Source organism: Chaetura pelagica, unplaced genomic scaffold (assembly GCF_000747805.2).
Source record: "Chaetura pelagica isolate M959 unplaced genomic scaffold, ChaPel_1.0 scaffold20, whole genome shotgun sequence".
NCBI lineage: Eukaryota > Metazoa > Chordata > Aves > Apodiformes > Apodidae > Chaetura > Chaetura pelagica.
Genome location: NW_009951958.1, coordinates 2,345,525 through 2,359,235, shown reverse-complemented (window position 1 = coordinate 2,359,235; position 13,711 = coordinate 2,345,525). Strand labels below are relative to the sequence as shown.

The 13,711-nt window shown below is 36.6% G+C and overlaps 1 protein-coding gene across 1 annotated transcript in view; it reads left to right on the top strand.

The window, feature by feature from the left end:
* Window positions 1-6,029, top strand: part of KNG1 (kininogen 1) — a 16,370-nt gene extending 10,341 nt beyond the window's left edge. Inside the window, 9 exon segments of the mRNA XM_010000078.1 lie at window positions 82-163; window positions 1,174-1,188; window positions 1,252-1,406; window positions 2,856-2,963; window positions 3,778-3,867; window positions 5,362-5,587; window positions 5,590-5,710; window positions 5,712-5,818; window positions 5,821-6,029. Coding sequence (XP_009998380.1) covers window positions 82-163; window positions 1,174-1,188; window positions 1,252-1,406; window positions 2,856-2,963; window positions 3,778-3,867; window positions 5,362-5,587; window positions 5,590-5,710; window positions 5,712-5,818; window positions 5,821-6,029 — 1,113 coding nt within the window.
* The last annotated feature ends 7,682 nt before the right edge of the window (window positions 6,030-13,711 follow it).

The following is a 13,711-nucleotide window of genomic DNA, read 5'->3' as shown; positions in this document are numbered from 1 at the left end:
AGCAGGAAGGTATTAGGATGCAACCTTGTTCTTAATTTCTAAACAATAAGGAGCTGTTTTGGGTTGGTTTTTTTTCTCCAGCGAGTTGCAAAATGTGATGCCAAAGCATATGAAAGTCCTCAGGGGCAGATCATAGATGTTGCACACCAATGCAGGCTCCCAGGTATGTCAGAGGTACTGTGAATTTTAAAAGTTCTGCAGTTTTCAATGTTTGGGGGTTTTTTTGCAATTAAAAAAAAAGACAAAATAAAATTTCAATACATTAAATTAGATAAAGTAATTCTTCTGGGACCAAAAAAGCACTACCTCTTAATGAAATACTAGCAGAGATTTTTTTCTTTCCTACAAGTATTTAATTTACAGCTGCAAGTTACATTATATCATTTGTTTACTGCCCTATTACTATGAGATGAAGCTGGTTACTGCCTCTCATTTGCAAATTAACAGATACAAACTCAAAGAGTGTAACTGTCCTACAAAAATTATTTCCTTTTCCACCACAATGACAAGCAAGTTAATTTCACGTCATTTAAATAAGTAACTTCTAATTTTCCCAAGAGCTCCAGCATATTCTTTTGAAGAGCAAAGGAGCTGAGGACTTTAAGATTTTGTCTGAAATTGGTAATTCACCTATTGATATTATCTTTTTTCATATGGCACAGCTATAATTAAATCTGATATGTTAGAGGGTGGTTTTTTTTCCCTAGTAAATAAATTGCTTAGAATTTATAAGTTCATTACAATCTTATTCATTTTATTAATTTTTCCTTCACCCATCTATTTGGCCGCAGATTACCACACCTCCAGAGGTTTATAAAAGAGTACAGTACTACTCTATGCAATAAGTGCTGCATTCTTACCCACTCAGACCTGTTTTTCTTCAATAAATGATAATTATACTCTTCAACACACGCATTCACTGCCCATGACACGCACCTCTTGTTTCACCTGTTTCAGGTCCTTCAAGATGTGTGGATGTTCCTTCTCTTTATTTGCTAGCTACCCCCAGTTGGTACACAAAATTCTTGTTTCTATGAGAAAACTGTTGTTAGTTGTCCAACGTGACACCAGGTGCTGATGCAATGCTCTTTTAGGCAACCAAGATATGATAATGCTGACCACATAAAACTCCAAGATATTTTTGTTTTATTTGATAGACCCAAATACAAAGAGTTTCAGAAGAGAGGGGTTTATAACTGACTATAACCTTGAATATTTTACTCTTAGATCTAAAATTTTGGTTTCTTTCAGTAATTCCAGGCAGGCACACTGGTTGTTCAAAGATTATTCCAAGAGACAGTCCAGAACTGAAGGAACTGCTGAAGCTTGCTATGGAGAAGTATAATACAGAAAATGATGATGACTTCTACTATAAAGCTGGAAAAATAGGAAGAGCAACAGTTCAGGTTGGGATACACCATAGTAATGAGGAACAGACATGGGACTGTTACGGGTCTGAGCTGAATGTTAGCTGAAGGTTCTATTTAGAGTCAAGTAAAGTTTTTTTCTCAGTATTGATACATATGGTAACTGAAGTATCCCTGCAATTTTTCTTGCAAAATTTTATCCATCTTGCCTTGAATTCAGAAGTTTTTTTAAAATCTCCCATCTCTTGATTTTGTATTTTTTCTTAAAACATTATTTTAAAAGCATGGGAAAAAGGTTGACTTAGGGATTTGATTTCTGTATATCTACCCCACTTTTTACTAACCTTTGTAATATTCCTTAGACTTTTAAAGTAGAAAAGTAGGAATTACCCACTTGATTCACCACACAAATACTTTATGTCATTTTAAGCACTGTCCACCCTACTGTAGCTGTATGCACAAAGAAACCGGGCTTCCCAATTTCCCTAAGAAATCTGTTAATTTATATACTGATTCTGCTACTAACAATACTGCAGCTAGATTCACAGAAGAACATCTGTGCATAAGTTAAGATAGAGATAAATACAATACAGAAGAAGAACATGGGCTCAAGATGATCATATTGGTCAGCGTTTTCATCTGCCGTGTTTCCTGTCCCATTGTACTGAACCAGAGGCTTAGGACAGAATTGAAAATAAGACAGTGGAGTAGTTCAGAAAATACTTTGTCAGCAACTTCTGAGCTTGAGGGGTACCACTGGAGAAGGCACTAAAAGCACATAAGAGTTTTTCTGAATAGCTCATGTTATCTTACTAATAAAATCTTTTTCTTATTTTAAGCCTTTTTTCTTCTAACATTTTTTTTTCTCACTTTTCAGATCATGATTGATATTAGCATGCATACATTTAAAAAATAGATTTAAAAAAAGACAGAATTTCATGTTTTGCCTGCTGTGTCTGAAGAAAGATATAGTATCTTGGGCTCTGTGAAAGATACTAGGAGAAGTTGTACCAGGCACATTCTTGAACTCACGCAGTTTCTCTCCTTAATGCATTTGGCAAATATGTTCTTTTTCAACTGAGCCTGTTTCTCACATGCTTCGTTTTACTCACATTCCACTTTTCTTACATCACGTTTGGCTCTCTACAGCAGTGTCTCTAATGATTTCATTTGTTATTAATGGAATTACTACAGGCATGCAATATAACAAAGCCAAAACCACGGGCCTGATATTCCTCTGACCTTTCTGTTTCCTTCAATTTCAATGCTGGAATTTTTGAGAATGGGAACTGGAGTAAGTAAAAGTCAGTTGATTAGAAGCAGATAGATCTGTTGCCAAGTATTTTAATACTGTTCTTAACGTATGTTATCCCAGTGGTCAGGACTTGTGGAATACAAGTAGTATAAACTTGTAGAAAAACATCCTTCTTTTGATCACTTTTCAATAAAATGCCTTTACCATAGAAAGCCTTGTTGCTAATCTTCCAGGTGGCTGCAGAAAAAAAGTATAATCTAGAACTTGCAGTCCGTAAGACAAACTGCTCAAAGCAAGAGTTTGAAAAACTACATGAAGACTGTGAAGCCACAGCAGACAGTGTAAGTAATGACCATGTTGCCAACCATAATCTTCCTAGCAGACAAATTCATTTGCACCAGAAACTATAAACAGTTAAGTAAAATCACATCCTGAGTTCTGTTACCTCTTCAGTAAACTTCTGTTTCAAAAAGGAGGACACCTTTGACTGTTTGTAATCCAAGCCAGTGACAAGAGCAGTAAAATATGAAGCCTAAACTGAATCACTCCAACTGCAGGATCAGTGTACAAAGGAGGATGCTTCTGGAGTGCATGCTGCTGAGAGCAGGAAAACGTATTCCAGACACTGGAAAGTATTGCTGATAGGGCCAGAAACCATTGGCAAGGAAGCTGGTCGAGAAAGAAAGCCTTCATTTCCCCTCTCTTTTCCCACCATATGAACAGTGCTCACCTGTGAGATTTTAATATTTGCTAGCACAGCAGGCATCAAACAGAAAAAAAATAATTACTTTCTCTCTGTCTCAGTCTCCCAATTTTTAGTTGGAGAAATACCATCAACAAACAATATTTGACAAGAATATAATGAAGATTAAATAGTACTCTAAAGATGCTAGAGATGAAAAATCCAATTTTTCAAGATCTAATCTCTGATTCAAAATTGAACTAAAGTATTCACATAGGCATGCCATCTCAAAAACCCAAGCAGTGAAGTGATCTGTCCCAATACAGAAGTCTCCATAACTGAGAAGATGGAGATAGTAAAGTTACAAGTATATTTGTATTTTAAAATATTATTCAATTTTTTTTCATGCACTCTCTTCCTTTTTGTCTGATGATTTGTTGCCTTAAATGTGTTAATTTCTGCTTTGTCAACAGGTATCATTGCCATGTGAAGCACAAATTCATGTAGACCTAAGGGGGAATACAATCTTTTCCCAGATTAACTGCTCTGTAAAACTGACACCGGTATGATTCCTCTCCATTACCCATCATTATAAGTAGAACACAGAACAAATGTAGTCATTAAATTCTTTATCCATTCCTAATAAGCCCATATTTCATTTTACCTCAGTAATTTCACCCTCCTTCCTCTAACCTCAGCAACTTCTTACACTGAAGTCAGTTTCAGCACAAGGTAAGACCATGGACAACACAGTGATGCAGAAACACAAAGGCACCAGGACAGAGAGAACATTCTGCCTGTTGACTACTCCTCTGCATTATCAGTTAAGCTCTGAATTATCAAGCCACATCAGCTTATTTGAATTACTATTCAGACTAGGTTTAAAAATTGAGACAAAAATGTATTTGCCAATGCAGTAATTATACCCCCCAAATTTCAAAAACATATGTCAATCTTTTCATATTTAGTAGAGTAGCAGATCTGCCATGAGTTGTCAGTCTCTGCGGGAAGATCTGTTTCCTTCCTGCCCAGCTCCACTATTAACTAGCATGAACATGAGTCAGTTTGAAAATTTCAGTATGGAATATCCTTTTTGAAAATCCTTTTTGTTGTCAGAACATTTTTAGTTCTGATGATTGCAGTTTTTTTAACAAATGCAGGGACTCCCATGCTCCATGAGGAGAAAGAGAAGATGCACTGAAGAAAATGAGAATGATTAACCTGCATTCATAATCAATAACTTCCCAGTGCTCAGCACCTTCATAACTACTTAATCATTCATTATCAACCATTAAATGTCTCTCCTTATTGTCTTCACTACAATATTGTATTCACATAAACTTTCAAATTAGCTCCATCCCAAACAACTCTAAATTACAGTGAGATAATGATAAGACTCTTTGAAGGACAGAAATGAAATCCATGTTGGATAGTGACTGTACTCCATGCATTCAGTTCTCGTCTTCCAGTTGAACAGTGATGGGGGACAAAAGAATATTATTTCATATTATCAGCTTTAACTTATGTGTGTTATTTCTAAGCAGTCTTATAAAATGCATATGCCAAATCTAGAAAGTTGAAAAGTTACATTTCGTATAACAAAACAATGCAGATCTTTTCTATGTTCTGATAGCAAGACTCCCCAGCAACGTATGAGCCTTTAGCATAAATTGGCTTCATATATCAAAATGTTTTACTCCGACAAGCACAGGGATGTTTCATGCTAGAAATCAACTGTATTGTTCATAATTTAAAAACAGTACATGTTTTCTTCTCTATAGTATCATTCCCATGATAAACTGGCAGAATTTCAATGATATGTAAATACTTCTTTTAACATATAAATGCTAAAATACTCTGCAGTTATGTGGAGGCTATTTATGCTTCCATACTTACCACAGACAGAAAATAATTATTTCATTTACTTTAAAAATCTGATAACATATTTTTGCTAAATGACTCATGTAGTACAATGACCCAACTTCTGGATTTCCCAAATCTTAATCTATTGTTCTTGTTCATGTAACAAATATGGCTATTATTGCAATGTTTTTTAGAATGTTCTTCTGAGAAGACCTCCTGGATTCACACCTTTCCGAAGCTTCCCTGCACAAGATAAGTCAAATGAAATTTTATGCTCTGATAAAAATGAGGAAGAAAGCCAAACACCTGGTGAAGAAACAAGAAAAGATGATGGAGAGAAAACAAATGAAGGTGAACTTAAGCATAAACACAGGCATAAACTTGGGTATAAACATAGGCATGGATATAAAAAAGATCATGAGTTGACAAGAAACCTGGGCATGAAATTAGTTGTGGGCACAGAACTGGCCACGGGTGTGGGCATAAAAAACACAGTAAATATGGTCAGAAATAAAATGAAAGAGTTTTTAATCAAAACAAAACTGTCATCATCTAGTGCTGAAACAGCATCAGAGCTGGTTAATTCTGGGGTTGCAAGAAAGGAAACCAGTACACCTGCAGAACCACTAATTCTTCCTGATACTTCTTTATTTAAGGATTGCCAGATGGCCCAGAATCTCCTCTCCCCAGATGTCCTGGAAAACCATGGAAACAAATGATGGACCTTCCAGCTCCTAGCTTTCCCAGAGAATTCACAAATGAAGATCTCTTGCCTTCTGCAGAAAACAACAATCCAGGAACAGAAAACTCAACTCCTCCCCAAAATGAAGAGAAAGATCTTGATCTCTCAGATGCTTTATAATAATTCAAACATTGTAGGATCCTTTTCAGAAGTTATCCATAGGAAAGTAAGAAAAATACTGCCTATTGAAATTTATAAAATATGAAGAAGCAAAAGATGCTATTCTGTTAGCTAAGGTACTCTAGAATGTCATGAGCGCTCATGCAGACCTTAAGATCATACATCAGTACTCTGTATTTACATATATTTGCATAGATATAAATCAGGCAATGGCACCAGTGATTTGGAATCAGTCTAGTAAAGAGACTGCTGCAGAAGTTAAAATTCTATCTCATCTGCCTCAAGTTGCTATAAGCACAAAGTGAATCACTACAACAAATCTCACTGTATGAAGTTTAAGAAAATGGCATAAAGAATTTTGTGGATGACATGAAGAACCTTAACCAAATATGGGTAAGACAGAAGCAAACTTAGAACCTAGAGCAAGGATTCCTTTCTTATATGTCTGAAATAGTATTTCTCTAATTTACTGAAGTGAATCTTTTAAAGAACAAAATAAAGGAACCAAATTTACCTGACAATCTCTTTAAGCAAATTAATATTGCCACTGTTGTTCTGTTCTGTTGAATGAGATAACAGGGAGATAACAGGGAGAGCTGAGAAAATCCTAATTAAAGCAGCTTTATTATTCCCTATGAGTATTATGTTAACTACACAGTAGAGGCATTATGATTGACAAATTTTCATGTGGCAGAGGTGCACAAACACTACAGATCTGATGACAAAATTGCAAACATTTGAGTTACTTAGAAATTGCCTGCCTTCTTCCGTTATCAGGTTGTGCATAATTTAGAGACTGGATTGACTTTTCTATTCTAGGTATCTATCAAAGGTTGAGTTTTGGTGAGATACATGAGCTAAAAAGCACCCAATACTTCTAGCAAATTAAAATGTGAATGGGATGGAGAAGTGACATGGTGGAGGTAGCATGGCCAAGGAGCAAAAAAGGACAGAAACTGGAGATGAGAAGTAGGATAAAAATAAGAAGCAAGAGACCTGTGCAGGAGAGTCCCTCCCATCATGACAAGACAGTCCCCTACACATCACAGAACTAGACTCATACTTCCTGAATCTAAATATTCCCTGACAGTGCAGCACACTTCCCCTCTCCAGTGCCTGGTTCCTACAGATGTAAACAACCTTCTGTGTTCAGTTACTTTCCCAGCTGACATGGTAGATGTCCACACTGTGATCAAACAAACTCAGAACTGCTGATAAACCATGTTCAGGGAGAATCACTATTACTTTGTGCAATTTCTTTTTCTTTACTTTTACTAATTGCATTAAAAGCTACGTTAAAATGATATTTTAAAAGTCACATAGTCCAAAATTAGCACGTATCAAGCACTAAACTTGCAAAGCTGGGCAAATTAAAGCCTTGAGAGTCATCTGTAGCTCTTTGCTTCTTTTCTTTTTTTCTGAATATTGACTGGTATGATTTTGACTACAACTGGTAATTCTTTGTGTATGCTGTGTTATTAAAAGGAGCATAAGATAATTTTTTCTTTAAATTATTGTTGAGTAGTTGATGCAAAATTACAATAAAAGAAATAAAGAAGAGAAAAACAAGGTTTTCTTCCTATCTCCCATTTCCCTCATCTGAATGAAAAGACAGTGAAACTCTTGACAGATTCTTCCTACAGAGCACATACACATGACCACAAGTAGTGAGACATTACTCTGAGTGGTTAGAGCAGGGTAAAAATAATTTAAAAGAATCCTAGATTCTTGTTTGCCTTGAATTTACCATGTGCTGTAGTGACGACATGAGGTATCATTAATGTTTAATACAAAAATGACAAAATCAATGTTGTGTTTTTGTTTTTATAAGATATAAAAAGAATTATTAAAAAAATATATTATTATGAAATAGAAGTATTCCAGTCTACAAATTTTGAAACAGAATGTTCTGACATTTTTATAATGGAACATTTCAATTACTTATTGACGTGTTCTGACAGGAAGTTTTAACTATAGCAAAACAGCACTTTCTGATGGAAAAAAATATATGCTGTCAGAGAAGTACTGCCCTGACCTGTTTCAGATCTGCTGCTGAAGAGCTCTGCAAAACCCTGTTTCTCCTACTGCAGCAATCACACTGCAGCGCTCGGCGGTGCTTAACAAGCATTCCTTGGCCTGCAGGTGGCAGATTTCTTGCCACAGAGGTTTTATTATCTCCAAATCGGACCGCTGTGATAGCCCGGAAAGGTTTACTAGGCCTAACATTCAGTGTTTCATCTGGGTTAGTATAACATTGTAGATAAAAACATCACATCGGTGCAATTTGTTTTAAATATTAGGCTCTGGCAATAGAGCATAAAAAGTTTGTCAGTGACTTATTATAAGCAAAGTGTATAAATAATGCTCTAAGTGTAATTTAATGACCATAAAAAATAACAGCTAGTCCTGTGCCAGAAAAATCGCATCCTTAATGATACTATTATTTGGAACTAGGAGGCTGAGGTACGAAAATATGTCCAAATTAAACTTCTGTTCACATTTTTGCTGAGATTCAGAGCCACCTGATGGCCATTCTGCAGCTGCCTGGATTTAATGTGCTCTCTCTTTTGTTCCTTCCATCTGTGACAATGACACAAAATATGTGTTTTAACTGACATACGAAAAATTCCTCAGCTTGATTACGGGTGGCCTATTGGATTTTTGCTCTACTTCAGACGTGACCTTTCAATCACAGTCTGCAATTCCAATCATCCTTTAATGCTGTGTTCACACAGTGTAACCAGCCATTGGAGATGTGCAGGTGCTTGACAACAGAAAATGGGGAGAATTAATGATTAACACTGCCATTTGATAAGATGTAAGAACCCATTTCTTTCCTTGTTTTCTCAGGTCTCTCAGCCAGCAAGATAATACCTCCCAATTTAGGCATATCAGCTCAGAGGATAAAATGGGTCTAAGTGGCTACAGAATTAGAAATAACAATGCTGCATGGCCATTTTCATATACACAGAACTGTACCAAATCTGGTGTACAAATTCCTCAAATATTCTTAAAAAAAATAATAGGGGGGGGGATTGATGTTTTCAGTTCTGTGACCAGCTACTCACAGGCACCTCCTAATTCTGCTGTGTTTACAAAACCACATTAGCATAATTCAGCTTCCATAGTTTTAATTAAGCTGTAAGTAACGTTCATTTGGTAAAGTGTAAGTAATGCCAATGTTTCTACTGCATTCTAAAATAAGAGGAAGGCTGCTTTAAGGAGGAAAGAGGGAAGGTTTTCCTAATTGGGTAAGGCATCCTCTACAATGAATACTAGTATTACTGCTATTCCTGAACTTGTTTCAATCTGCTGCTCAGTGAAAACCCAAAGAGAAGCTCCAAAGGGGTAGCTCCTATCAGTATAGAGTAACAGGGACTGTAAACCTGACAGTGATGCCATGAATACCAATAGTGCTGATCCATGAGTTGAAGATCAGCCTTCAAACTACTGTTTTCACACAGCAAACTACTTACCTTGCTGTTTCAGTTTTGAGTCACAGAGAATCAGAATTCCACATAGAATCCAGAGTCATGCCAAAGAAACAAATCTGTTTTAAAACTGAAGATTCTGAACCCAAAATCTCTTTTATGAGAAGTCACTGTACTGATTCAGTGGGCAGCTTGTCATCTTCCACTGGATGTGCTTATAACAGGAGCCCTAATAGACCTCTTGGCTCAAAATGAAAAAGTAACTGTGTGAGCAAAAACAAGGCAGTGAATAGACAAAGCTGATTAAGGTAGGGGTGAATGAGGATGCACCTTTTATACCAAAAGGATGTATTTTAAACTGAAACTTAAGATTACTATAAAAAACCTCAAAGTTGGAGTAGATAGCAGTGGAGGAGTATTGATTTCAAGGGGGGAACAAATGCTCACTGACAGAATGGGGGGAGCTATGTTTAAAGACTTTGACCAACATGCCCAAAACACTACAGTTCAGTAACTTGAAAAAGCCACCAGGCACATGTGAACAAATTTAAACAATGAAGGAACATAGAATCATAGAATCTTAGGAGTTGGAAGGGACCTTGAAAGATCATCTAGTCCAACCCCCCTGCCAGAGCAGGGTCACCTAGAGTACATCACACATATTGTTTTATTTCATATTCTAACCCTTGCATGTCAGCAGAAGTTAAATCCTTACCATTCAATCCAATAGAAACGAGATTTATGCCATAAAATGTCACAGAGAAGTAAATTTATTACAGCTGAATTTTCTTCAGTCATACGAGCCAGCTGTTCTACTAGCTGCATAGTAACTAAGAGTAGTATTTCTATGAAAATTAATAAAAAATCAAGGGATATAATGAGACCCACCTCAACTTCCCAGGAATCATTCAAGTATTGGTGATATACTTTGTTAAAAATAAATGAATTTTAAAAAATCAGTTCCAGAAGCTGTCTAGAATTCAGATTTAAGGAGCTGTGTGACTGCTAAACTAAATTCTCTTGTTTGAGGACAAAAGCCTGATTTTAAATTGTGCTGAGAAGCCTGTGCTGCCATTAACTTTAAATAGCATTGCAGGTACTCAGCATTTCTATCAGGCCTTAGAACACCCAGCCAAAGCCTGTGGTGTAGAAAATTGATACCACTTGGAAGAGCTTGAGATGGACATTGAGCAGTGAAACACCTCCCTGCAAGCAGAAAAAGGTAATCATGGGCAGTATTAACCTTCAAAATAGCTCTTATATTTTGAGATGTTTTGGGAATTGCTGCAGGTCCTGGCATTAGCCACAGCAGCAGTTTAATAGCTTTTTTTCCTGCCCCAAACACAGAAATTGGAGTGTTGAGCAATGTTTTGTTACATGTCCTTATTCTCTTGCCCTCTCCCACAATATAAGCCAAATGGAAGCAGCAACAAACACAAGCACAAACTACAAAACCACCTCTTTCTTCAGAGTTCTGTACAAAGGTATGGTCAGGTTAGCAGATTTACAAGCAACTCCTCTGCTTAGTTCAGCTTCAGATTAAGTTACTTTTCTATCATAAAACAACCAAGACACCTCTGAAACTTTCACTAAAAGTGAAAGTGATACATCTGTTGGTTGTAGCTGACAGCCTAGCTTAGGAGTAGCATTAACAGGAAGGTTGTATCACATCTGCACTCCAGTGGACACAGTTAATCAGGGAAGACCTCTCTGCATGAGCATTACTGTAGCTCTTTTTCACTATAAATACATATTAGCCAGCACCAATGAGAACCAATTAACATACATATTCTTTGCAAACTTATGAGAATAACCTGTCAATTTGCAACACTCTGCTTCTGGCTACCTGTTTCCATCAACGTATAACTTCATTAAATTGATCTCAGACTGCAACACTAACCTTCCACAAAATATTTACCTAAGGCAAGTAAATTTTAGTCTGCATACTGACCATCCATTTCTTCTTGAACGGTTACTCTACACAGAGGTGTTTATTATACAGAATCATATTTGTTTGAATAATCACTGCAGATCTCTGAAGAACTCAAATTGGTCTGATCCACAAGCTGAGTGAACTCTTCTGAAATACAGCTCTGTGGAACTCAGTCCTAACACAATTATTCACTCCAACAACATAGTTAAAATTTTTCAGAGCAGAAGATGACTAAAGCCCTTGCTGACATTGAACTAAATCACCACCAAACCTATTACCAGGGGTTGCCTCAGTTATGGATTAAGACTTGATCTTTACGTGCAGCTCAAGGAACTAATGCAAATCTTAACAGGATGTATCAAACTACTGACTGCATTGGCAACTAGAGTAAACAAAAAGGATGGTTCTGAAGACTGCAGAAAAACCGTCTGCAGCTAATGAATCTGACAAAATCAGTCTGAATCACAAAAATCAGTCTAACTAGAAAAAAAACACACTTATACTTCTAATTCCTACTGACATACCTTTGAAATTATAAGTGATGTATTCATGATTGATGTGCCTGCCCTAGTGCCATCATTATGACTGGGAAATGGCACATAAGAGCTAAGCACTATCATCTCAAAGAAGACTCCAATGTCAAAATAATACTGAATCCCTAGTATACTTTTATTTATTTATAGCCTGAATTGCTGATTCTCAATCAAGATAGCAGGCTTCTACAGACGAAATTCACTCTGACCCAACCTTCAGACTCCAGGAGAAGTAGTCAAATGCCATTTGATAAATGGTGGTGATGCACAAAACAAGAAATTTTGAGGAAAGGCTGTTCAAGCACACTCAATACAGCAATCAGATGCTTAAGCAATATCCTAGTATCAACATAGCTATGACAGTTTTATCACTGCCTCTAAAGGTTGTTTCATTCCCTGCAAGGCCCCACTCTACAGAACATGGCAGGTGTGCTGGGTTTGCTATGCAGAGCATGTGGGTTCAGTCCTGTCAGAAGGAGCGAAAAGATTGAGAGAAGGAGCAGATGAAGGATAGTAAAAAATCTGCAATATGTCACCTGCTAGGCAGATGTCCAAACAGCAGCAGCAACTTTTGGATGAGTGTTTTGCAGATAATTCTGCAAATATTATGTAGCAAAAGCTAGAGATCCCACAGAAAGCATGTCTAATGTCAGTTTTGTAGTCAGCATTCTTGAGTATCTAATATTTAATTTTCAGTTATTTATCATACATTTTCACTCAAAAGTTATCTACTTAGTTAAAAGAAGATGAAAGATTGTTGATTAGAGATCAATTTAGTGTAACAATCTTACCACAAAAAACAATTTCACTTGCAGTGTGCAAGGTTTCACAGCCTTGCAAAGTTGAATGTAACAACTGATACATTTTAATACATACACACAGAATTCATCAGCTCAAGATTATGCTGAATTTTTTAGCATCACTTTTTCGTCTTATTTATCTACCTACCGAATTTTTCCACTGCTGTCTTTACCCAGGGGAACAACATTAAAGCCAAAGTCGTATCAAAAAGCAGCTATCTTGAAGCATCAATGAGTATTTTCTATACAATAAAGTCACTCTTCTCCCTCCTTTCTTTGCAGTATTTCCTTTTGAAAGCATGGGTGTGGGCTTGCTTGCTCATCACTCTTGCTACCCTAAGCAACGGAGATAGCTTTGTTCATCTGCACTAGCAGTTCTGCTCATGAACACTGAAACTGAATTTCCTTTTTTAGACAGCAAGGACACAGACTCTTCCTCTTCTCCCTCCCCTCCCCCTCCTACAGTCTTTGCTGTGCCCTCATCTTACCTTCAACAGCAGAAGAAATCCATGCTGCAGTTTTTTTCCTCGTTAGCAGCTCTATGGCAACAGCAGCTCTGAGGCAGCAGTCCTTTACGGTTCTCACTTTTCTTTCTTTCATTCTGCAGAGAGATACACAGCTCGTTTGTCCAGTAAATTAGCAAAGACAATTCTGATGTGATGTGAATTAACAAACACAATTCCAATGTGATTTCAGGAAAAGAATGTGCTCCCTGGGGGTACAAAGTTGTATTCCCAGAAGAGCTGAATGTTAGTTAGTGCAAATTATTAACAGCAAAGGAAATCAGAGAAGTCCTTTTATGTAATATATTCTGAAACAATGTTTGTGATACTCGGCTTTCTTGAAATGTGAAAGAAAAAACCCTCTGAGCTTAAGATAAAATATCACAGCCAAAAGTCCTGAAACTCTAATTATCTTATCATTGTTTAATTGAGACTTTACTCATTAACAAATAAATTAAATCAGTAGTTTGTTAAATTCCTGC